General features: G+C 40.6%; 1 protein-coding gene across 1 annotated transcript; it reads left to right on the top strand.

The window, feature by feature from the left end:
* Window positions 1-1,349: 1,349 nt before the first annotated feature.
* On the top strand, window positions 1,350-23,334 carry wtip (WT1 interacting protein). The gene is made up of 8 exons (XM_056766382.1): window positions 1,350-2,755; window positions 10,070-10,171; window positions 16,368-16,435; window positions 18,270-18,332; window positions 18,464-18,594; window positions 18,678-18,729; window positions 19,582-19,650; window positions 20,434-23,334. The coding sequence occupies exons 1-8, from the start codon at window positions 1,363-1,365 to the stop codon at window positions 20,584-20,586; spliced, it is 2,031 nt and encodes a 676-aa protein (XP_056622360.1). The 5' UTR covers window positions 1,350-1,362; the 3' UTR covers window positions 20,587-23,334.
* The last annotated feature ends 439 nt before the right edge of the window (window positions 23,335-23,773 follow it).

Below are 23,773 nucleotides of genomic sequence, written 5' to 3'. Positions count from 1 at the left end.
GGTGAGGGTGCGTGCGGTCTTCCTTCTTTTTTGTCCTTGACTGATCACATGCCTGAAATTAAGAGACAAAATCAACAAACACAAATAAATTTGAATTCCCCCTTATAATTTCTGTGTTTTGTTGTGTTGTACTTTAAATAAAGTTGGTTTTACAATGAAAGGTTGTTAACAAATCAGATAGATTATACAGTTCAGCGGAGGCCAAAGTGTACAGGGATTTGAAAATCTTTTAGGATCTTTGTCTTTTAGTTTAATGACATGAAAGCTGATTTAGAGATACACATTAGAAAAATTGCAGGATCTTTATTCGTGGTATATGCCATAACTTTTTCAGTTTCACTTGTTTCCTAAAGTCCTAAAACTTTCTGTTTATACCCAGGTTTATACTTTTTAATGTGCTCCATATAAGATTAAGGTCTTGCTTACTTTTAATGAATAAAAAGCATTTTGTGCAAGAAGCTTTGTCCCTTTAACATCATTTAGGTTGTTATAACCCCCTAATGCAAACACTGGACTGCTGTACACACAAGATAACACTGATGATAACTTGTTATTGTCAGAAGAAAGACAATACAGCAGGATTATAGAGCATTACATGATGTTTCTTCCTCGGTAATAAACTATTGAATCAACGGCTGTTCAGAGTTGTTCATTAACTTGGGTGTTTCACGTGCGGTTTGTTATGTGTTATATTAATGGATATTTTTTCTAAGGGGTTGATCTGTGTGGTTAAATGTGTAATCTGGATGAAAGTGGACACACATAGACCCTCAAAAAGGAGTTTTTTCAGCTTTCTTCTCCCCCTCGCTGAGCTCTCGATCATTGTTTCGCTCCGGCATTAACCACATTCCACAGCGCCGCAGCGCAGCCCGTCTCCCTCCGCGCATTCCTTCTGCACAAACGAGTCCCGCTTCCGTCGCTTCACGCGAGCGTTTCCCGTCCGTCGCCGCACCCCAAACCCCCGAGGCTCGTCGCGATCCCCGCGAGGAGATTTGTACGAGACTCGAATTGGCAGAAAACAAGCTTTCAAGAACAATCGCGGGAAATCAAAGAGCGTACATTCCTCCGCGCAGCGCGCCATTGACTGTGAAGACCTTTCAACTTCGCAAAAACTGAGATTGACAAACGGTCTCTTGTGTTGAAACTTTGTCACGACGCGCGTATCGCCGCGATTCGACGGGCGGGGATCGTGTATCGTGACGAAATGACGGTAAAGGACTGAGCGGACGGAACGGGCAACGATGGCTCGCCCGAGGCGGCATTTTTCGCGTGTGATTTGCGTGTAAAATGCAGTTTGCGTTGTAGTTGTCTCGCGCACCCGTACGGCGTCCCTCAACTTGCCTCGCAGTCCCGCCGCTCGACATGGATGAATACGACGAGGATCCGGGGCGCAGGGCGAGCGAACTGATGGAGAATCTTTCCATTTTTGACGTTTACCAGGATGGGATGTACCGGGAGCCGAACCCAGACGCGGATTTCAAGTCCGGCGCGTTAACGTTACCTGAGCAGAAAAGTAAGCGAATGAATGGCAGCTCCCCTCACGCGCCCGGGAACAAAGTCTACGGCGCGGCTCCGGTGCGCGCCGTCAACGGGAACCGACCCTCAGTGCCTTTGGATTTCTGTTCTCCGCAAAGGGAAGCGCTTTATCCCGCTGCCGATGCGTATTGCACCAAATCTGAAGTTGCCTTGCCGTGTTACAGCGGCGCGTCGGACCGGCTCAGGAGATACACGCACGCGGATGCGCAGGGACACCGATACAGCACCGGCTGCGCGTACGACGGGCTCGTGCTGGGCAAGCAGGTGACCGTTTCGGGCGTGAGGAGCAACAGCATGTGCATGGGCAACACCGACGGCAGGTACACGACCACGAGCCCCCGGTCCAGTTTGGCCTCGTCGCACTCGTCTCAAGATCAGAGCAAGCACACGAGTCCTCGGTCCAGCATCAGCAGCCCTCGGTCCAGCCTCGTGTCACCCGGCCAAGAGAAGTACTGCGAGGGCAACAGTGTCATCAGCCCTCGGTCCAGCTACGCGAGCACGGCCAGTGACACCAGTAAACATTCCAGTCCCAGAACCAGCCTCAACAGCTACGATTACGGGAGCAAACCGAGCAGCAACCGAACCAGCGGCATCAGCATGGGCTACGACCAACGACACATCAGCCCCAGGTCCAGCACGGCCAGCCAGTATTCTAGCACCACCAGCCCGCGGTCCAGCTACTCGGATTCGCGCTTCACGCCCGCGGGTAACCACGACCCGGAGGTCGCCGCGATGCACTGCGTGCCGGTGACCAGCCCCCGGTCCAGCATCTGCAGTCAAGACGGAGGCGCGCGCCCCGTCGGTGCGGCCGGCGTGGTGAGCCCCCGGTCGAGCATCTCCAGCCACAGCTCCAGGAGTTCGCGGAGCTCTCGGGGTTCCATGAGTGCGTATCCCGAGCTCCAGCTGCCATCGCCGCGGTCATCCATGCTGGCGCCCGGCTTACCGGAGGACGCGCTTCTGCAGGACTTCGCGGAGCCGAACGGCCCCCATAACAACCGCGTCCACCTCCAGACGTTCCCCGTGCTGGAAGAGCCGCTGCAGAACTCGGACGTGAGCGTGCAGTTCGGTTACGGGAAAGCGCCGGCGCGGGGCTTCAAGTTGCCTTACCAGGTCATTCCGTCCCGGGACAGCGGCCCCAGTCAGGCGGAGCGGCACCTGGAGGCCCTCACCCTGGAGCTGGAGAAAGAGCTCGAGATGCACATGAAGAAGGAGTATTTCGGTAAGCAGTTCACAACTTCATCTTTTACTAGAATACAAGTGGCTGGGATGAAATATTAACAGCGTTGTGCAATGTTCAACTTGGAGAGTTTGATGGGCACCTCCAGGTCTGTCATTTAATAAACACATCAATGATCAGCTCATCACCTCAAAGTTTGTGTTTCCTGTAGTTTTTATGATAAAAAGAACATATCACATATTGAACAACCTCGACACAGAGGAACCTTTGTGTTGGACCATTAGGGTGTGTGGGGAAACAGGTGTAAGTCATGTTTGGTGAATAAACCAGTGTTCTTTCTGAACAAGTGCGTCTATGCTTGAGCTTTTTAAATGTTCGTTTCAATTACACAGAGTTTGTTTAGCTGGTAAGCAGGACTGCAACCATAAAATATATTAAATTCAAAACCGCCTGTTTAATGCTCAGAAATAACAATGAGTTGTATTGTATCTGTCTAGAGATGGAATAGTGTAATATAAGGTCTGCATATTTGGACATCTTAGTAATCAAGTAGTTGTGCTTGGCACATTATTTTTAACCCAGTTGAATCATCTCAGTTTAATCCAGAGTTTGTGTTTTTTACCCAAAGGCAGCACACAAAAGGTTCATTTCACAAACTCCTAACAAATAAGACTCATGACAGTAAATATTGAGTCATTTGTCATCTTGTACTCTGGGTGTTTTTTGCACAGAGGTTGCTTTTTCATGGCTTTTTCAAGTCTCTTGACTAGTAATCAACTTTGTCTTGAATGTTTTCCTTGTACGTATTTAGGGAACAAATACCAATTCGTCAGTTTGGAATTATAAGGTTCTTCTGTCTGCATTCTGAGCAATTTTGAGATAACAAGCTTCAAAGTTTTTGCATTCCGTTTGACCAGGTAGATAAAAACGAGTCTCGAAATGTGCACGGAAAGAAAAACCACATCATGCATATACGTTAACACATAATAAGTATGTGAATAACTCAAACAAAAATATCAGAACCTTAAAATTACAATGTCATGAATTGTCATTAGATTGTTTGCGCTCAGTAATTGTAGACAGCTTTGGTGTTTAAGGAGAAACATTTTAGATCCCACGAGTGGATGAGAACTTCCTCAATGAAAGCTAATTTTAATTATAGTTATTGTTTATATTCTTCGAAATGTTTTGGGAAAACAGAGTTTTTTACCAACTCAACATGTTCAAGCATTCAAGTTGGCATACGGTGCCAAATGACTACGAACTTTGGCTTAACAGAGCGGTAACTGGGTGATTCGGCCCGTTTAGCATCGTTACCAGCTGATTGCTGATTGGCTTTGGTCACACTGGGCAGCTGCAGTGGGCCAATGACAACAAAGGCTGCTGGTATCCCTCCTGGCACTGCCCAAAAAGGACATTGTGGTCAGGGAGCAGACAAATACAGTTCTAGCTGCTTGTTTTTGGCCCGGACCTGGATGGAAAAAGGCAAGTCTTTAGAGAGTACATACTTTGTCTCCCAGTTTGAGCGCCGTTTCCTGCCAGTGTCCTTCCAAGTCCCAAACATCAACAAAGTTCTATAGAGGCATGTGAGTGTTGTTTTTTACTGGGGAAACCCTAATTTGTGATTGGCGGTTCAAGTGTATGCCGAGCGAGTTGAAATACTAATCGTGACATTTTCTCTCTATACTGACCTTTACATCGAAGAGTTGTTTTTATGTGGTTATACCCTGGACAAAACGTACAATAGCGTGTGTGGTTGTCAGGGTGTTGCTATAAAGGGTGGTTGCTGGATCCTTATACTCACGTGGTTATAAACCTCTGTGGAACAAGCATAAGATGTTTTGAGAAATGTCTCCCTGGTTTTGTTTCATGGGTAGTTGACAAATAAACCATGTGAATGTCATAATGTGTGACAGAATTTCTTAGAAAAAAAACTAATAATAGGATAATTCTCTCTTATGCTATTATAGATTGTGTACATATTAATATCAATGATAAAGTTATATATGTTTTCTAAATTTTTGCTATGTCAGCCCATAGGACACATGCAAGGTATATTTGTCTACTACTCTCATGCAATGGAAGTCAATGGGGGTTCAGTGTCGTTTCGACGTTCTTTAAAATATTATTTTTGTGTTCTACAGAGGAATTAAATGTTACACAGGTTTGACATGAGGGTGAATAAATGTAAACACCTTTCCTTAACAGGGATGGTCATGTTAGACTGTCATTCACTTCTCTGAACATTGCGAATGAGTTGATGTGGCAAAGATGAATACACGGAGTTGGTGATCATGTACCGATATGTAAATTTTGGCCGATAACCAAAAATTGTGGAATGTTGGAAACCGATATTAGGGTGGGATCTTTTGGTACCTCACGATTGGATTCATATCGATTCTTGGGGTCACGATTCGAAAAAAAATCGATTCATGTTTTTTTATATTAATATATATTAATAACGATAATTCCTCAAAATTCGACGTGATAAATGTTTAGATTTTATTCCATTTTGCTAGAATGATGCCGTTTCATGTAAAACTTTACGTTTAGTGTTCTCAAAATACTTCTCCTTTGCTTTACAAACCTTCCATATTGAATATGTCTTGTCAAGCTCCTTCTTACCATAGAGTAGATAAATAAGAATAATTTCCAAAAACTTGCCTTTGCTAAAAATTGGACGACGGGTATATTTCTTTTACCCCGCCATCGCTGTAATAAAGAAATTAAGATGATCTTCCAGAGCAACACAGAAAGGTTTTCTCAATAGCCACGAGTCTAACAGGTCTCAAGACAGTAAGCATTCAGATGGCGGTCTGATTCAAACAATGTGGTTTTGTTCCAATAATTTACACATTCATAAATATCTACATACTACATCAACAATGTTTTTCTAACAGCAGTTAGTGAATGATCATCACAGAAAGACATTACTGTACTCGATTTGAACTTTGAGCAGCGTGCGCTGAAGTGGTTCAACCAGAGATAAATGATTCATAATGTATCAGCTATAATATTTCTGAATAAATTATATAATAATATCGGCCGATTTTATTATGGTATCAGCCGATAAATGGTAGTTTTTAATGTTATCAGTCGATGCCGATATGGACGATAATTTATGGTCCATTCCTACAGAGTTGGATTTGTTTAAATCACTGATCCAAAATAAAAGCAATATTAATAGTGACATATAAAGATCACGTAGGGTACGTCTCATTTTTCTCCATGTTACTGCTTGAAAAAAACATTTGAACAGGTTTCATAGTTAGAGGAAGTCTGGATAGATGGAGGTGTTTGTATGTTTGTGCCTCTGAGATGCAGTTGATGTTTTTTTTTCTGCACACTGAACCCTCTTTAGTCTGCAACAGCGCACAGACTCCGTTACCGTGACAACAGCTCCCTTAAAATTGATCTCGCTGGGCATTTGTATTGCGTCTCTGCACTCTTAATGGATTAGTTCACCCGATAGTTAAAATAATGATCATATAGCCACCGTCTTGTTGTTCTAAATGCATATGACTTGTTGTTCTGTAGATGTTGATGTAAAGGTAAATTAAATTAATTCATATAACTCGTGTTCTATATTGAAAGTGTTTTGAAGCCGTGCAATCGCTTGTGTAATGATCGGTCCAAAAGGTACGTAACTATGTTCCTTTCGAACATAACTTCACACACGGTGTAGTATGTTTCACTCATTTTTGAAGTTATGTGTGTCTGTGCGAGAGAGTGTGTACATTAATGTGTTTTTGTAAAGCATCAGTTAGGAGTTTTACTGAAGCACCCGTCGGCGCGACCCCTCCTTCGGGGCAGCTCCAGACTTTTGGCACACACTGTTTGTCTCTTCAGCCAGACACAGCTGCTGGGGGTCGACACTGATCACCTGCTTTGAATAACAATGATCTTACACGCCCGCAGAAACGCCCACAAAACACAAGAACAATCAGTGCTGTCGCACTCCGCTTAAACTTAGCAAATGTTCGATTTTCTCATGGAACTCTGTTTCTGCGAAGGATATCTGGATATTTTCTGGCACCGTTTTTGCCTTCTTGTGCACTGAAGCAGCCGACCTCTGACCTCTCTGTATACACACAGACACTTGGGATTCAGGGTCTGGTTTAAAATAAACACGGAATGAGACTTTCCTTACTGGACATGTAAATATTGACCACATCTGCATAGAGTTTTTTGTAACAAATTAAATTAAGACAGCTTGCCCCTTGACCTCACATGTTCAACTATTTTCTTCTCATCTTCGCAGTTACACCCCCAGCTTGTCTATTTTATTGGTGCTGCTTTTGAGCAAAACGTTTCTACGTATTAGAGTTCATGTGACTCGTCTTGCATACGGTGATGGAGATTTTGAACTGGGCCAGAAGACCTTAGCAACTGCATAGCGTTGATTTAGCATGATTCTAACACCACAGCTCTTAAATCATGCAGTGACAGATAGGGATGTAACAATATCAGAATCTCACTATATGATAGTACCTCGTCATAAAGTCCACGGTACGATATTTATTCCAATATTTAAAATGGCAGATGACGAGTTGGTAACGTGCCGTAAGCATCCTCTTTTCTTTATACTCTAATCATAACTGTTGAGGTTTGAGTTATAGTATGAGATATTGTATTATTTTACCATGGTCCAAACACAACGATAGAACAATAGGAAGGTGGTGTAATCTTTGACCTTGTGTAAAACAAAGAAACGTGGTGTATTTGATGTGAAACAGATTGAGTGAGACGTTATCAGAGGAGAGGAGGCAGGGGTGCCGGCCTGTACCTGGTGAGGGGAGTGTGGCCGAATGACGTCTCCTGTTAGGAGAGGTTTCAAATATACTTTTAAGTATTTGAAATAAACCACATTTAGGATACAAACATGATCGAGGTTACATGGGCAAGAAGCACATTCATTTACTTTGGTTTTGCCATGAATTAACCCTTGAATAAAAAGGCTAATTTCTGTTTTGCAGTGCATGAAGCCTGTTTATTGGACCTTATTTTTATGCATTGTTTTATGTTTTTCTTTCACATTACACAGATTTCTGTCCCCCTTTTCTCCATTGTACTACAACACAGTAATGAAAATCATAGATGCAACATTTTAGATTTTAAAGCACTCTTTATTAATGTAAATTAAAAAAACTGCTCTACAGATTTTAAAGGGATGCTTCACCCAAAAATGAAAATTCCGTCATCATTTACTCACCCTAGAGGTGTTCCAAATCTTTATACATTTCTTTGTTCTGAGGAACACAGAGAACGATATTTGGAAGAATGCTTGTAACCAAACAGTTATTGGACCCCATTGACTACCATACAAGGACTTTTTTTATTTATTTGTTCTTTAAGCACAAAATAAGATATTTTGAAGAATGTAGGACAGCAAAAAGTTCTGGGGCACTTTTGACTACCATAGTCATTTGTCCTACTACGGTGGTCAATAGGATCCAAATATCAATCTCTGTGTTGATCAGAACAAAGAAACTTATACAGATTTGGAACAACTAGAGAATGAGTAATTTATGAAATAAAAAATAAAAAAAATTCGGGGTTGAACTGTCCCTTAAATTGCAGTAGCAAGCTAGGCTGGATTTAATTCTGCAAAAATTGTGCGTGTCATTTTATTAATTTAAAGTGTTGAAATTTGGCCATGAAAATTCATAGTGGTTTTGTGAGAGTCATGTTTGTGTTTTTTCAGATGACAGGTATGTTTTGGATTGGTTGCTTACAGTCATGTGACTCCGGTCAGCCGAGGAAAGACATTCAGTCAGTCACACCAAATGAGTCGATGAGCATCTTTCAGGATTAATGACTTAATATCTTAAACCAGACTCTATCATCACCAAATTATAGCACATCTGTCACATTTATAATACAGGTCTATTCACAGTCTGCATCTTTAAGGGTATATATATCTACAACTTTTTTTAATAGATATTTTTATTTTATACATATGAGGACTAAATCTTTTGAATAGTGCTCTATTCTTTTTTCAAACTTAAAAACAATATTTATCTTAAAACATTAATTTGAGAGAACTAGGCCCAATATAATTTTGGACAATACATGTCAGGCCTTTTACTGGTAACCAGCGAATTGCATTTTGAGTCTATTTAAGTACCCATATCTCATTACTTTTGACATGTCCATTCTCTTTTTTTGGTTCTTGATGTGGATAATGGTTGTGTTTATGGGAAGAGATTGTTGAGGTGACCCATACTTCCAGAGATCAAGCCACGCCTCCCAAACATAACTGAGGGCGCCCATTGGGACTTTCACAAACAAGATTAAATCTGGAAGTTCTGAATGCTGGTACACGAAATTTCCTAAATGGTCCTACAATTATCTTGATGAGTTAACCATTAAGTCTCCAAAAGCTTAACTGATGGGAACGAGAGATGTCTCCGTGTAGCTTGTGCATGTTTCAGTTTTTTTATGTTTTTCTTTAATCAGTAATGGCCGCATTTCTTCCCCGTCTTATCAAACGGCTGGTTTGTGGTTTGGAATCCGATTTCCCAGAAACTTTGTATAGAGTTATCAGAGTAATTGATGGTGATCTCTGTCAGAGATCTTGGGAAGATGTGTCTGGTTCGACAGGGGGTTGTTGATGTTGTGTCTCGTGGGCGAGATGACCTCAGTATGACCATGTCTAGGTATTGACCGTGGCCCCAGTGTGGAATGTGACCCCATCTTGTGCGTGAGAGCTCGGGACAAAATTACAGCTGCTGACTCACTCTCCCATGATGCCGAGCGCTTGCTGTCCAACTAAACTCATGAATTCACTGTTTTTGAACTGCTAAAGTAAAAAAAATTCAACAATGTTGTCTTTTTTGCAATTATGTGCTTTTGATATTTTATTCATTTATAAATTAGCCAAGTAACGCTTTTTCACGGCTTCTTTTGTTTTTCATCAGAAATAATCTACAGGCGCTCTATTGTTTGTGAATGTGTACCGGAAGTGAACTGTGGCCCACTAGCGCGTGCATGCGCAGTAACGTTTGTTCACTTTGAAACCGTCTATAAATGTATTCCACTTTGTTGCTTTCTAATCTTCAATTAGTTTTTCAAATAATATTTCGGTCTGTATTTCATTTGATTTCAATTCCAAGAAATATTTTTATATTATAGTTTTATATTACAATACCCCCTCTTCCAACCTCATCACAAAGTGTAATTTGTTTCTGATTATATTTTTTTTTTTTCTTAACAGTTTACATTCATCTTGTGTACAACACTTGGAGACCTGTTCTTAGACCTGTGACTGATCAGTAATCATTGTTTTGGCACACAAATCCACATGTGAACTATTGTGTATTTAGCTGACGTGTGATTTTTGTGTGTTCACTTCAGGTATCTGTATAAAATGTGCTAAAGGTGTTTATGGAGCGAGTCAAGCGTGTCAGGCGATGGGAAATCTGTATCATACAAACTGCTTCACCTGCTGCTCATGCGGTGAGTACATACACACACACACACACACACACAGTGCTCTGTTTGTTTGAAGTGTGTTGTTGTAGCACACGTCTAGATTCACATACATGCAAACACACGCTAAATTCAGGGAGAAAGACTCAAAACATCATTCTCACACACACACAAAAAACTCACTTAACAGCATTAAACAACTCCCGTTTTTCAGCTCTCTGTATGTTTATTTGTCTGTATGAAATTGTGTGTATGCATGCATGCCGCAGGGCTGCTCCGTCACCTGACTCGTCCTGCGTTCTCCTGTTTCGTCTGTAGAGCCGAAGAGAAATCACGGCAGTACAGTCCAGCACAACAGCTGTTCAGTTCTCCGTCTTCATTGGTTCGTCCCCTCTGCACAGATACTGTTTCCTCACGCTTTACAGCCAGCGCAGATACTTTACACGTAATGCTAGCTGTGTGCCGCGCACGTATTGTTCACCTAAAGAATGAGGGCCGGCAGAGCGGATGTATGGCGCTGGGGAGGAACAGGAAGCTTCTTTTAAAGCCATAATGAGTTCTTGAAAGTTCGCAGGGATTCCAAGCGTGACTTTGGTGTGTTTGTAGACGTTTGAATTATAGTTGTGAATCAGATGCTAAGGGTGGATCTGACGTCATTATAATCAAGGGCTGCTGCAAAGTTTTAAGACTTTACCCAAAAATATTTATGCATGTAGAGTAATTAAATACTTTAGAAATGAAAGACACATCGCATAGAATATTTATTTTACTAGAGTTTGTCGATTGAGAGCAGTTGGCGTGTGACATCACACGGTTTATAAAGTACAGGACTGAATTTAGCCAACTTCTTGTACACATTTTTGTTCTATTTCAGCCGGTACCACCTCATGTTGAAAAGACCTTCAAATGTTGTTTTGATTTGCTTTATTTTTGGTGTCTCTTCTGTTTTTATTAACCTACTGAATTGTGATTTGTGTATTTGAGAGTTGGAGAGGAGACAGACTTTGAGAACTAGATTGTATTTGACACTTTGCTCTCTGGTTTTTTGTCACCTGTGTAAAATTACGTAATTGTCATAGTTCTCATCTGAGAAAGTGAAAATACACTTCTTCAGTTTTCTCTATATTTCTCTCACTGTTTTTCATGTGGCATAAACAGTAAACACACACACACAAGCGTTATTCAGACGGGATTATACTCCTAAAAGACTTTGAAGGATTATCTGCAGAGGATTTCTGTGATCGTATGTCATGAATCTGACAGGATTGTGTAGTTTAAGGTGAGATCATCTATTGTCTGGATGCTGGATTTACAGACGGTCATGTGCTCTTGTGTGCTTCACAAAACCTTTTGAAATCAGATTCTTTTTGAGTAATTGTGACCATCATGTCAAATCAAACCACTTAATTGAATAAGACTTTAGAATTGGAGATTTATATGCACGTTAAACTATGCATTCAACTTTATATGTTTTAATTTTATTGAATGATCTTTTTAATTTGATTCAGTCCGCTACCAAGGTGCAAGAGCTTTGGTCATACCATTGCAGTTGTATGGATGAGAGAGAGAGAGAGAGGTTACAGGAACGTGTATGAGACCAGCAGGTCTGCACATGCTCTGAACCGCAGACTAAAAATCCCCTTTTAAGAGTGACACACACACACATCTAAAGTCTGGACATGATATGAATTCCCAAACATGTACATACACCCTTTCACTGACTCATCAGTTTTAGTATCCCATCATGCACTGGGGCAAACCCACCTGCAGATGATAAAGACCTGCTTGTTCTCTCTGTGTGGACAGGAGGAGGAATGAATGTGTGTGAGTGTGTGTATGTGTGTGATACACTTGTGAAAAACACTTTGGCTTCGTTCATACTAAACACAAATCTGATGTTTTAAAAGTTTGATCTTCAAAAAAATGGCCACCTAACTCTTAGGCTATGTTGTTAAATCTGCATCTAGTACATCAGTTTTATCAGTTTAATAGTAATGATTTAAGGATTCATTTTCAGCATCTAACTATCTGTATATTTCAATTGATGTTTGTGTAAGTAAAGTGCTTAACTCATATATTTCTGACTCTTCACTTTGTATTCTCTCTGCTGGATTTTGTGTTGTAATGATATAGTGTGATATTGCTTGAGATGTGATGTGGGAATGTGTTAGTGGTGGTGCAGTTTGTTAAAAAGTTTTTTTTGGTTGCTTTTTTTAAGTATGACAACAGTCATTTCCTGTTTGGAAGTGTGTTTCCTGTAAATGAAGCTCTCCAGTCTTTGTTAGTTTGTTTTTTGAGGAAGTGTTTAAGATGAGCATGTTTGATTTATGTAAAGGAATGCTGCCATGATTTTTGTATTAACTAAGGCAAAAGAAGTGGGTTTTGTGTTTACACAATGAAAGTCAAAGGCCTGGCGTGCATGATACAGCGTTTTATTTGTTTTCCCAGATCTGTCTGAATGCAGATCATTTTTGATAACGCTGTCGCGTGCACGTGAAACTTTAAAAAAAAACGTTTTACATCGTGTCAACGCACTCTAAGGACGTTTTCACACATAAGGGTTTGTTTCAGAAACTGGTCCGTTTTCTCTCTTGGTTTGGTTCGTTTAGGCAAATGTGAAAGTGACAATAGTGCTAGGATCCACCCGATTGCAAATTAACTCTGGAGCGGTTTGCTAGAAGCCATCCGACCCAACGAACCAGACTGTAGCACAATGTATGATGGGTAATTACTGAAAGTTGCGTGACCCAAAAGGGATTGTTTTGCTAATGGCTCCCAAAATAAACCATGGACGTGTTTGATTGAAATTTGGTCACGAACAGCTGTCCAGAACTCTCAAAAACACAGAAATGTATAAAGTGTTTAGCGAGCGCTTAAAACAAATGGGATTTAATCGGTCGGTTGAACAGTGCCACCCAAAGGCAAAGAAACTCCGTAACGGAAGTAACCAAACAAGCCCCAAAAATGCCGCGTAGCTGCCGTCTGTCCATCCTGACGGGTGACATCTTTGAGCGGAATTCCCGGAAAAAAGTACAGATGCACTCTGACCAATCGAAGGACAGTTTACTGGCACGTGACTTTTAGTAACAAAGTTTGGTCTGCTTGGAAATCTTCCCTTGTGAATGCGAACCGAACTAAACTAAATTGCAATATTGTGGCGATTTAACCCCCGGTTTCGGAACGAAGCAGTCTCTGGTTAACAACATTCTTCAAGACACTTTTTGTGTTCGGCAATAGAAAGTTTAATCTTTTCATTTTTGGGTGCACCGTCCCTTTACGTTCACGCTGTTGATATGAGAGTATATTACATTTACATTAATGCATTTGGCAGATGCTTTTATTCAAAGCGACGTTATCCTATACATTTATACATAGGTATTTGCAATCCACTGGGATCGAACCCACAACCTTGTGTTGTTAACGCAATGCTCTCACCACTGAGCTACAGGAAAGCTGAATATCTGTCTACCATGTTTTTATTGACGTGAATGTAAACACAGAGTCTTCTCAGACTTCGTAAGGTCCGGAGATGGTTGAAGATGCTTGCCGTCTGATACCTGGTAATGAGAAATATGTATTCTGAAGTGTGAAATGAAAATGAAAGATTCATTAAGCAGCCCACTCTATGAAATGAAAACCCACCCACACACAGAACAGAAGAGACGGCTAAGTAAGTTTTCTACCTTTAACTTGTCACAGTTTATCAGACGTTTTTATAAGTGGCAGCAGGTCCTTTGACAAAACCAGCAAATGTTAGCTGCAGTCGGTTTTGGTTCAGATTTGCCACAAATATTCAGATTTTAGTTGACTGTGGCCTTTGACAATGGAGCTCTCTCCTCCCCCCCCTCTCTCTCTCTCTCTCTCTCTTTTGCTTGGTGATGGTGATGGGGGGGGTGCAGTGGGACCAGCCGGTGACCTCAGGCCACAGGAATGTCCCAGTTTACTCAGACCTTTCTGTGTGTCTCTCTTTTTGTGTTTGGTACTGTTCCCTCCCCAGACATTTGTCAGCTCTGCGGGTCTCAGTGATCTCAGCTTCATCACTAGTGTTTACACACGGGTTCAAACGCGCTTGTTCCAGTCTCGTTAAAAACCACCTTTGATTTCTGCGTTTTTTACCTTAAACCTCTTGAGAAACCACTTTGTTTCTACCTGAAAATCCCTGTATTAGGTGCCGCGCTTGCTCTGGTGGTGCTACTTCTACAGAAAGTGGTTGCTATGTGTTTGTCTGGTTGTTGCATGCTAGCCCAAGTGAAAACCCCGCGTGATGTTCTGCTGTCTAGAGAGACGAACGCGGCAAACACAACGTCGGGGGTTTGTGCAAATCATTAACACTAACTAGGAGTCTCTACTAATTAGAAATCTTCCCTCACGTCTGCGTGTGAATCATGCTCTGAATTGAGTCGAGCGCTGTCGGGCCGCTGGCTGTGTGAATGTGGCGAGTGCATAAATTCTGGGATGGTGAAAAGAAATGAGATGTGTTCCCTGAACGCCGTAAATTCACGGACTGTTCTGTAGGACAAGCAAAGGGAAGATCAAACTGATTTATGAACTGTGTGTGTGTGAGAGAGAAAGAGACGGACGGAGGGACGTTTACTGGGATTCTTTCTCCGTGTGTGTGTGTCCAGGAAAGAGAATTGTGTCTGTGAGTTTTGATCCTGATGATCGGCTGTTTTAGGTGATGTTTCAGAGGAGATCACTTATAAAATGTGGAGGATGATTTTATTTGCTTGACATTAAAGCTGCACTTTACACATTGAAACTCACGTCTTTCTACTTTCTACAGTACTTTAGTAGTGTTATACACTTACTGATGAGCGTTTATCTAGATGCAAATAAAATCCTGTAATGTATGATAATAAAATCCATTTGGCAAATGTTTAAGAGGTGAGTAAAATACACTAAAGGATCTTTTATATGAATGATTATACACATTGTTTTTTTCATACTTTACATTTTAACTTTGAAACGGAAGAAAACTCTAGCTGAAGCCAAACGCTTCGAGTGGGAACATTCCACATCTGACTGTGTATATATCACGGTTTATTACACGGCTGGTTGGTAAAAAATATTTACAAATGATTAAATTAAATTGCCTGTTCATGACATTTGAACGTCGTTTCTTACCTTAAAACCGAAAGTAAACGGCTTTTCCTCGCCGAAGGTCTGCATTTAAATGAGCTAATCAAATATCTCAAACTCACATTTCATGTCTATTTAGCCGGATGTTATCGCCAAATAATCTCTCTTCACACTGTCAGGGTTTATTTCTGCCATAACAACCGGCTGCCTGTACATCATCCCTGACATTTTCTGTGTCATATAGAGAGATTTTAAATATATTTTAAATAGCCTTGAGCCTTGTGTGACTTCAGAAAGTTTCACTACAGTAGGGGTTTCAAGCTGGGGTCCGGGGACCCCCAGGGGTCTCCAGAAGGTTGCAAGGGGTCCCCCATAAAAATGATAAAAGTCCACCATGTTTATCTGCTTTTTTGCTATTGATATTTTCCAGAATTGTTTATATTTGAATTTTTCTAGTGAGTTTTCCTCACTAAAGTTTATTTTTTGGGACTTAAAGTGAAGTTGTTGCTGACTTTTTAGGTTGAGAAACAATGTGTTGTCTTTATAATATCCTATTTAGTATTTATCTCACAAATTTTAAACGTTTTATTAACACAGAACTATTTTATATATATTTTACAAAAGGGGGTCCCTCACAAAAGGTTAAGCATATTTGGGGGTCCGTGGCCTCATAGATTTTGAAAACCCCTGCACTACATCATCGGAAAACCTGTAAACATGACGTTTACATCTGAACCGAAATACATCTGCCACTGAAATCAACATAATGTCACACAATCCATCTCACCATGAGTTTAAAATGCTTTTAACATGTATCTCAAAAAGAGCACAAAAATATTTGGAAATATATGGGCAAATCTGTGTGATGCTCATGAATCTAAAGTATTATTTTACATTAGTAATAATGGGTCAGGTTGGGTTAAGGGTGTAGTAAACATCATTATTTTACCGTTTGTGTGTTGTGTGACTAATGAATGCTGCATGTGTCTCTTTCCCAGCTGTTTATCTGCAAACACCAAACATATTTCAGACTTTTAATCACTTGATATTGCCAATTATAAATGTTTGTTTTGAAAGCTGTTTATGTACGACTTATGTTTATGTTAAGTGTGCGTAATAACAGCGTTTGATGTTTTCTCATCAGGACGGAGGCTGCGAGGGAAGGCTTTCTATAACGTGAACGGAAAGGTTTACTGTGAAGAAGACTTCCTAGTGAGTATGACTTCAGCTCACAAACGTTCACATCATGTCAGGATGACAGTAAACTAGTCAAAATGGTCCAACCTGTGAAGTGGAAACTATGAAAGGTCTGTCGTCCTCATGTATAGTGAACCACAGTGATGCTTCATCAGTTTCAGGGGTTTAGTATTATCACACAGGATTTTCTGTTTTGATATGTCATTTATTCCTGCTGATATTACCCGATGCGCCGCCTCTGCGTCTTCAATGTTTTTCAAGAGCAGAGAGAAAAATGGACAGGCCTAAATTTGGCTTTTATATGTTGCCATAGAAACAAATACGTTTCTGTCCAAGCAGTAAAATCACATAGTGAAAAGTAATGCTGACACATTGTGAACGCAGAATTGATCCCTCACGGTCACGTATGATACTGTAGAAGCCGTGTATCAGTGCTGTTAGAAGAAATCATATTACTCAGATGTTTCTCTTCATAGCTCACCAGATCTCTCAGTTGTGTTTCATTCAGATGTTTCTCCCAAAATTGTTTAGGAGAAATAAAAAGAGACCCAAATGAGAGTGTAATTGTTGAAACAGATGAGGAGTCTGGAGGTGTAGATGTGAAATAATCTGGAGTTGAGAAATCTTTGAGTTGATATTGACTGTGAATGCAGACGAGACAAATCTGATCTCATTTTGACACATTGTTGACATCTCTTCTCAAACTCTAATGAAAGACACATTTGTCAGATTTCGGCATCTCAGGAGAAACATGTGAGACACACATGAGACTTAAACAACAGTTTCCATTTGCTCTCCATTGAGTTTTCTTGATGTCTAGAAGAAAAAACTGCTTTAACTCTCCTCCCATGTTTCCTGATGGGAGGGGGAGGGACCTCTCATTGTATTGATCATTAGTGGATGGTTGGATGGATTGATAGATGGGCTTCCTCATGTTTTAAGTCTCTTGGGAGAACAGATGCCCAACTTCCACACACTTCCTCAATTCACTTCACCTTATCACACACACACACAAACACAGCCAAAGTCTTGTCATGCTAACATTGATGCCAATTTCCCAATAAAGAAAATTCTTTTTAAAAATAGAATTAGACTTTTATTTTGAATAAAATCTCCCCCCCATAAACATTCACAAAAACTGATCCTGGGTCTGTTGACGTGACCGACTGGTGAACACATGAGCGCCTCAGACACTGGGGGTCCGGCAGATGGTGTATCTAAAGAGGTCGGGTGGGGGTTTCCTGGTATTGATCAGCCCCTCCCAACCCACCTGCTGGCCCACTCAACACTTCAACACACACGCTTACACACACACTGCTGAATAGAATCTAGCAGAGCGCGGTGATGTCATCAGTGGGGAATGGACCCCGGGCCGGAGCGTCCGTGTCGTTAAAATCCGGTACCTACAATAGAATCCTCTGCGTCTCATTTACATGTGCATGTTTGAGTACATCCCCACACTAATGCATGTGCTCCAAACACTCATCACCCTGGTAACCAGGTCAAAACCCCCTTTTCCAGGACAGATGGTTCCCCTCGGGGTCGCTCCGTATTTAAGACGCCCGCAACCTGTCCATTGTTTGGCACTTCTGCCATGTTTTTGCAGATGGTTGATGTTCTTAATGTCAGGTGCCTTGAATAATCTCATAATCTCTTTGGGAACACGGAAGAATGTCTGATGTGAAGATTGCAGTGTCTGTTTCCCAAAGCGTTCATCCTGATCCACACAAAGAGAGCGCCCCTATGAGACATTCATTAGATCCCTTAGTGATTGGTGGAGGTTTTTTGGAATGATGTATTTGGGTTTTGCAATGAAGTTTCAATGCTCTCATGATCTTCTCTTCTCCAGTATTCGGGGTTCCATCAGACGGCAGAAAAATGTTTCGTGTGTGGTCACCTCATCATGGAGATGGTAAGACACTCAAGCGTCACTGTAACTATTATTCTTGCTTACAGTTAATGATTTATATAAACTCTAGCTCCAGTTTCAAACTTCCGTGTGTTTGATGAACATTCTGTAGCGACATCTCGTGTGTGTTGTAGATCCTGCAGGCTCTGGGTAAGTCCTATCACCCGGGTTGTTTCCGCTGCGTGGTGTGTAAGGAGGGTCTGGATGGTGTCCCGTTCACTGTGGATGTGGAGAATAACATCTACTGTGTGAAAGACTATCACACGTGAGTGTCCTGACTGCTTTTGTGATCATCTTTACATCTTTGCGTGATTGTCATGTTTTATATTTATTTGTATATCTTCACAGGGTTTTTGCTCCAAAATGTGCCTCCTGTATCCAGCCCATTCTCCCAGCACAGGTACGAGGGTCTGAAGATTTCAATACATTGATGATATATTAAATACATTTATTACACGGCTCATTTGAATGCTTGATTCTGATTGGCCAGTCGCGACATTCCAAGGGTTGTTATTTTCAAATAGCAACCGCTTAAAACTAATAACACCCTGTAACCCGGATGCAGCAAATCATTTTGAGAAGGGCAGTTTAATATTAAATATAATATAAAGACTTCCTCGCGGAAGGTCTGCATTCTGTAGAAATGAGCTAATAAAAAAGTTAAAAAAAAAAAATTCTCATGTGGCAAGTAGCCGTTTAATAAGCAGAATAATGTACAACCAGCCGGCTGTTATCGCCAAATAAGCCCCTTCTGTGTGATGCAAGTACTTCTGCTTTGCGTCGGGTCCTGATCACACTGTCGGGCTTATTTCTGCGATAACAACCGCCTGCCTGTACATTATCCCTTACATATATATATACATCAGACTGATGCTGTAGGAATAACATTTACATGTAAAAAAACATGCACTCAGTAACTTTTAATCAAATTTACTGGGTGCAGCTGTAACGCGTCAGAGTTACATTTATTCCATTTATTCATCATCAGCCGTGTTGTCTGGCTCACCATCAGACTGCAGATATAAGATTAAATTCCATTATAATTGCTTCATTAGAATGGTCGTACTCTTTCTATACCATGTACTGTAATGTACTGTATTCTTGCTTTTTGTTTTGTTTTCTTCCTGTAAAGCTGCTTGGATACAATGCAACATTGTAAAGAGCGCTATGTAAATAAAATGAGTTGAATTGAGTTGAATTAGACTGGTGTTAAACACTGAGATTGAGTAACTGTGTGTGTGTGTGTTTTCAGGGTTCAGAGGAAACCATACGGGTGGTGTCCATGGATAAGGATTATCATGTTGAATGCTATCACTGTGAGGTAATTCACACTCTTTAATAAACCAGCAGATTAACTCTGGAACGCCGCTTTCTTGTGAGTCCCTCAACGTCACGTTTACACTCCAGGACACTGATCAGGACACAAATGAGATGTTTTTGTGCGTATTAACTCATGGCTGAGGAAAAAACATGCCGTTATATTGTTAATCGTTGACTCATGAGGTCATGACATTCCACTGCAGGTCATCCAACTGAACTTCTGTTATTTACACTGACAAATATTCAGTGATACTCAAAGAGACACATGAGTCTAACAGTTTCCCTTTTTAATCATTCCATTTTTTTCTATTTATGATGAAATATTAATATTAACAATATGTAATATATATCTTTTAATGATGAAATTAGAATGTACATAAATATTATATAAAGATTATCAGATAGATGTCTCTCTGTGTATTAATTAAGGGATAATGTAGTGGAGGTGGTTGCCTTCGCGAAGTGCATTAAAATCCTTTAATGCACAGCTAGCTGTGGATTATCCTGTTAAGTTTTGCCAAGTTAAAACTTTTATTGATGTTTGCAGTGTCATTTTAGATCAAACAGGTTCATTTTAAATGCTATCAAACTTGACTGGAGCTACCCTTGCGTAAAAGGCTTTTAATGCACATCTTCCAGCCAATCAGAATCCACTATTCAAACAGACCATGGTCTAATGTGAAATATTTGTTGTACATATTAGACTTTTATTTCAGTAATTGTGAATCAATCTGTTTGTTCTGATCCTCACTGGGTCTTTTGTTAACGTGTGTAATTTTTCCAGGATTGTGGTCTTCAGTTGAATGATGAAGAGGGGCATCGCTGTTACCCGCTGGAGGGGCATCTGCTGTGTCACCGATGTCACCTGCACCGGTTAAAGAGCCCTCTGTCTGCCCATCCACCCCCGAGTTACCCTCTCCACGTCACTGAACTGTGAACACACGCAAGAATGACATCACCCGTTTCACCCCTGACAGAGACAGAGAGGAAATCATGTTTGTCCGCCCCTAAACATTGAACGGAGAAATCCGCTGTGCCTCTTGAACTCCTTCATCTTGTTTGGTTCATTTGTCTGTTATATTTAATTTTCACGCCCATTCCTCTTTTCTCTTGACCGTGACTCAAGGCTTTGACTCATACACAGGTCAGAAATCACGGCTTATGTCACGTAAGGGGACCTGAACACACTGATCTCAAAACAACAGCACTGAACACATGAACCAGACTTCTTGTGCCTTCATCAAAAACCCGGCGTTTAATCACTGCCTTCAGATGCATTCAGGTGTGTGTGTGAGAGGAATAATTCACCCAAAACCATGAATTACGCACCCCCCCTACATTGTTGTGTTTCGGTGACAGGAGGGTGATGACATTTCTTTAAGCACAGATATCAAACATACAAACTGCACCTAGATGAACTTTATGATCAAATACTTCACATTTGGTATGTCGAAGAATCTTTCTGGCCTGAGTCAGAGAGGTTTTTACAATCTGACACCAGCACAGTGAAGATGGAGATCCAGTCTGCTGTCTCTGAAGAGCGCTGAAGCGTCACGTGCCTTCCTGCCTTAATTACTCCAGCAGACACATGCTTCTGTGGCTCAGGAGACTCTTAATGGACCGTCGAGGTGGCTGATGTACGAGGGTCAGAGTGCAAGCCTGGATGTTCAATGACCTTCTGTTTGTCCTACAGTCAGTTTGTCGTTGTGTCAGACATGGTGTTTTAACCTGCTGTGATGTGTTATGGGTGAAATCTCAACGGCTCACCCGGGTCATCCAACATTAAATTGTGTTTTGCAGGCCTGGAAAAGTATGAGAGATGCGATCACAACTGGTTATGACACAGTGTGTATGTGAGAGAGGGTCTGTGTGTGTTGATGTACACTAGTGGCAGGACCATTGTGTGTGTGTGTGTGTGTGTGTGGTGGGGACTCTCTCTCACGTATCAGCTGTGGTGTGTGTCCTATGTACAGTGGCTGAAAAAGTTTTGGTCTGTCGTGACGACAAAGTCTAAATGTTATTGCATTAAACAATAATTGTCTAATTTAAAAAAAATGTGTTTGCGTTTTAAAAGAAATGCAAAAAGATCAAGATATCAAAATTAAAACAAAAGGTTTTATTTAAAAGGCTCAGAGAAGTGAAGTGAGATGGTGACAAATGTTCTTTCATGTTATTTTGATGAAATGGATTGTTTTGTGTGTGTCACATCTGGTGTTCACACAGTGTCATGCAGTAACATTCAGACATCAATCATCTTTTTCAATGTTCAGATACTTTTTCAGCCCACTGTACACCGTTCTGTTGCTCACAAACAAAGCGAAACTACTGAAGCGCAGACACAAACAGGCTGTTTTTTGGTTTGAATTGACTGAATATCTGCAAAGCAGATTGAAAGCTACAGTCGTTGTAAAGATGTTTCTGCTGACTGATCACTGTACTCAAAGCACAACATGTTTTTAGTGAAGAAAACTCTCACGTGAAGAGCAGATGATTTAGTTTGAGGAATATATTCCAGATTAAACTGTATGAAGAGTGTCAGAGTGACGACAGATGATGCGTCTCAGATCATTCCCTGAAGTCTGTGTCACGTTTAAAGTGCGTAATACGTTGTGTCTTAATTCACTTTTAAAGCATACTACTATTAGCACATGCTAGAGATCCTGTAAATAAACCGTTTAGAATGTATCAGAGATTCTAATGGATGCTAGCTTCTCTTCTGTTAGTTCTTAAGAAAAATGCACATCTTATCTTATTCAGATGCATCACACGTTTTTTTATTAAACAATGTTTTGATTTCCTAGATATTTCATGAATAAAGAAAGGCAAAGTAGATTTATTTATCTAAACGTGAAAAGTTTAAAATTATTTAATGTATGAGCAGTCGGGACGTATCATTTAACCGTAGATTTATGTAATCTGCTTTTTCAATAAAGTGGTTTTTGTAGTTAACTGTTTGTCTCCTGTGTATTATCTCATTTCAACTTGCAATCGTCTATTCTTTTTTATAAACATTGGATTTCTTATTTTCTCTCTGCATTAGAGTTTCTCTCAGCGTGTGTTCCCCCTTTAAACTCATTTTATTAGCACATAATTGAATTAGATTTAGTATTGTATTTGATTTAATTTTCTTATCGCTGCTAAGAGATCTTTTGAAAAGTCCTGTTGGGTAAATAACATCTCGACACTGAAGTTTCTCCGTCATCTGAAAAGCTTTTCTTCTCTGTGTGTTTACTCAGCAGTGATATCAGCACACATCAGCGTGTACACTGTAATCACGGGTCTGCACGCAAACGCCGCCCATCGTGAGAAATCCACAGAGGCCTGAAAGCTCCACACACCCTGATGCTCGACCGATAGAGAATATGAGGAAAAGACTTGTGGGTCTGAGGAGAACCAGTTCTGTGTCTGTGACGTGTTACAAAACTGTATCAAATCTGGTTTAATTATAAATTGACTAAAGTTGTTTTTCCTCACAGTGTCAACATTGATAAGGTTTTATACCTTGAGAATTTAAAGGCTGAATGACATTTTGTTTAAACATCCGTTGGTTTTATTCTAATCTGTGTTATTCAAGGTTTGCACCAACAGTACCTAAAAAGATGGATTACGAAACATACAACTCTACGTGTGTTTAATGTAATATTAAATTATATGTGCATTGAAATTAATAAAATACATTTCTTTAGATCTTTGGATGTTTCCTGGACTGGAATCAAGCTTTACTGTTACATTCACTTTTAATCTAGTAAACAATGAATAGCATTTTCACATACAAAATTCTGATTGATGTTTGCCTGACCAAATTTGCTTCTTTGATGCTGGGTTGCTGTGTCTGGTTGCTAGGGCTTTACTATGCTGTTGCTATGGGTGTTCTGGATTCAACACGGTCAGAGTAGTTCGACCTCAAGTCTCTATGATACTTGTTTCTGTATATACACCTTGTATTCCTTCTGACGTATGGATGTATATTTTATGTGACCAGTTATGCACTGAAGATGAACACAATTCCAAAACATCCACAAGTAAAGGTGGTCAATGATGAGCCATTCTCACATGACCCCAACAAACAAAGTCTGTCAATTCATAAACACAGGCTTAAAATATTCTAATAATAACGACGTTCT

Source organism: Triplophysa dalaica, chromosome 14 (genome assembly GCF_015846415.1).
Source record: "Triplophysa dalaica isolate WHDGS20190420 chromosome 14, ASM1584641v1, whole genome shotgun sequence".
Taxonomy (NCBI): Eukaryota; Metazoa; Chordata; class Actinopteri; order Cypriniformes; family Nemacheilidae; genus Triplophysa; species Triplophysa dalaica.
Note: the sequence above shows the minus strand (reverse complement) of the source record. Positions and strands in the feature narration are given on the sequence as shown.

Coding starts and splice junctions, on each gene's coding strand:
- wtip (XM_056766382.1), top strand. CDS start 1,363: ATGGATGAATACGACGAGGATCCGGGGCGCAGGGCGAGCGAACTGATG. Junction 10,172..16,367: donor CTTCACCTGCTGCTCATGCG/GTGAGTACATAC, acceptor TTTTCTCATCAG/GACGGAGGCTGCGAGGGAAG. Junction 18,333..18,463: donor GTCACCTCATCATGGAGATG/GTAAGACACTCA, acceptor TGTGTGTTGTAG/ATCCTGCAGGCTCTGGGTAA.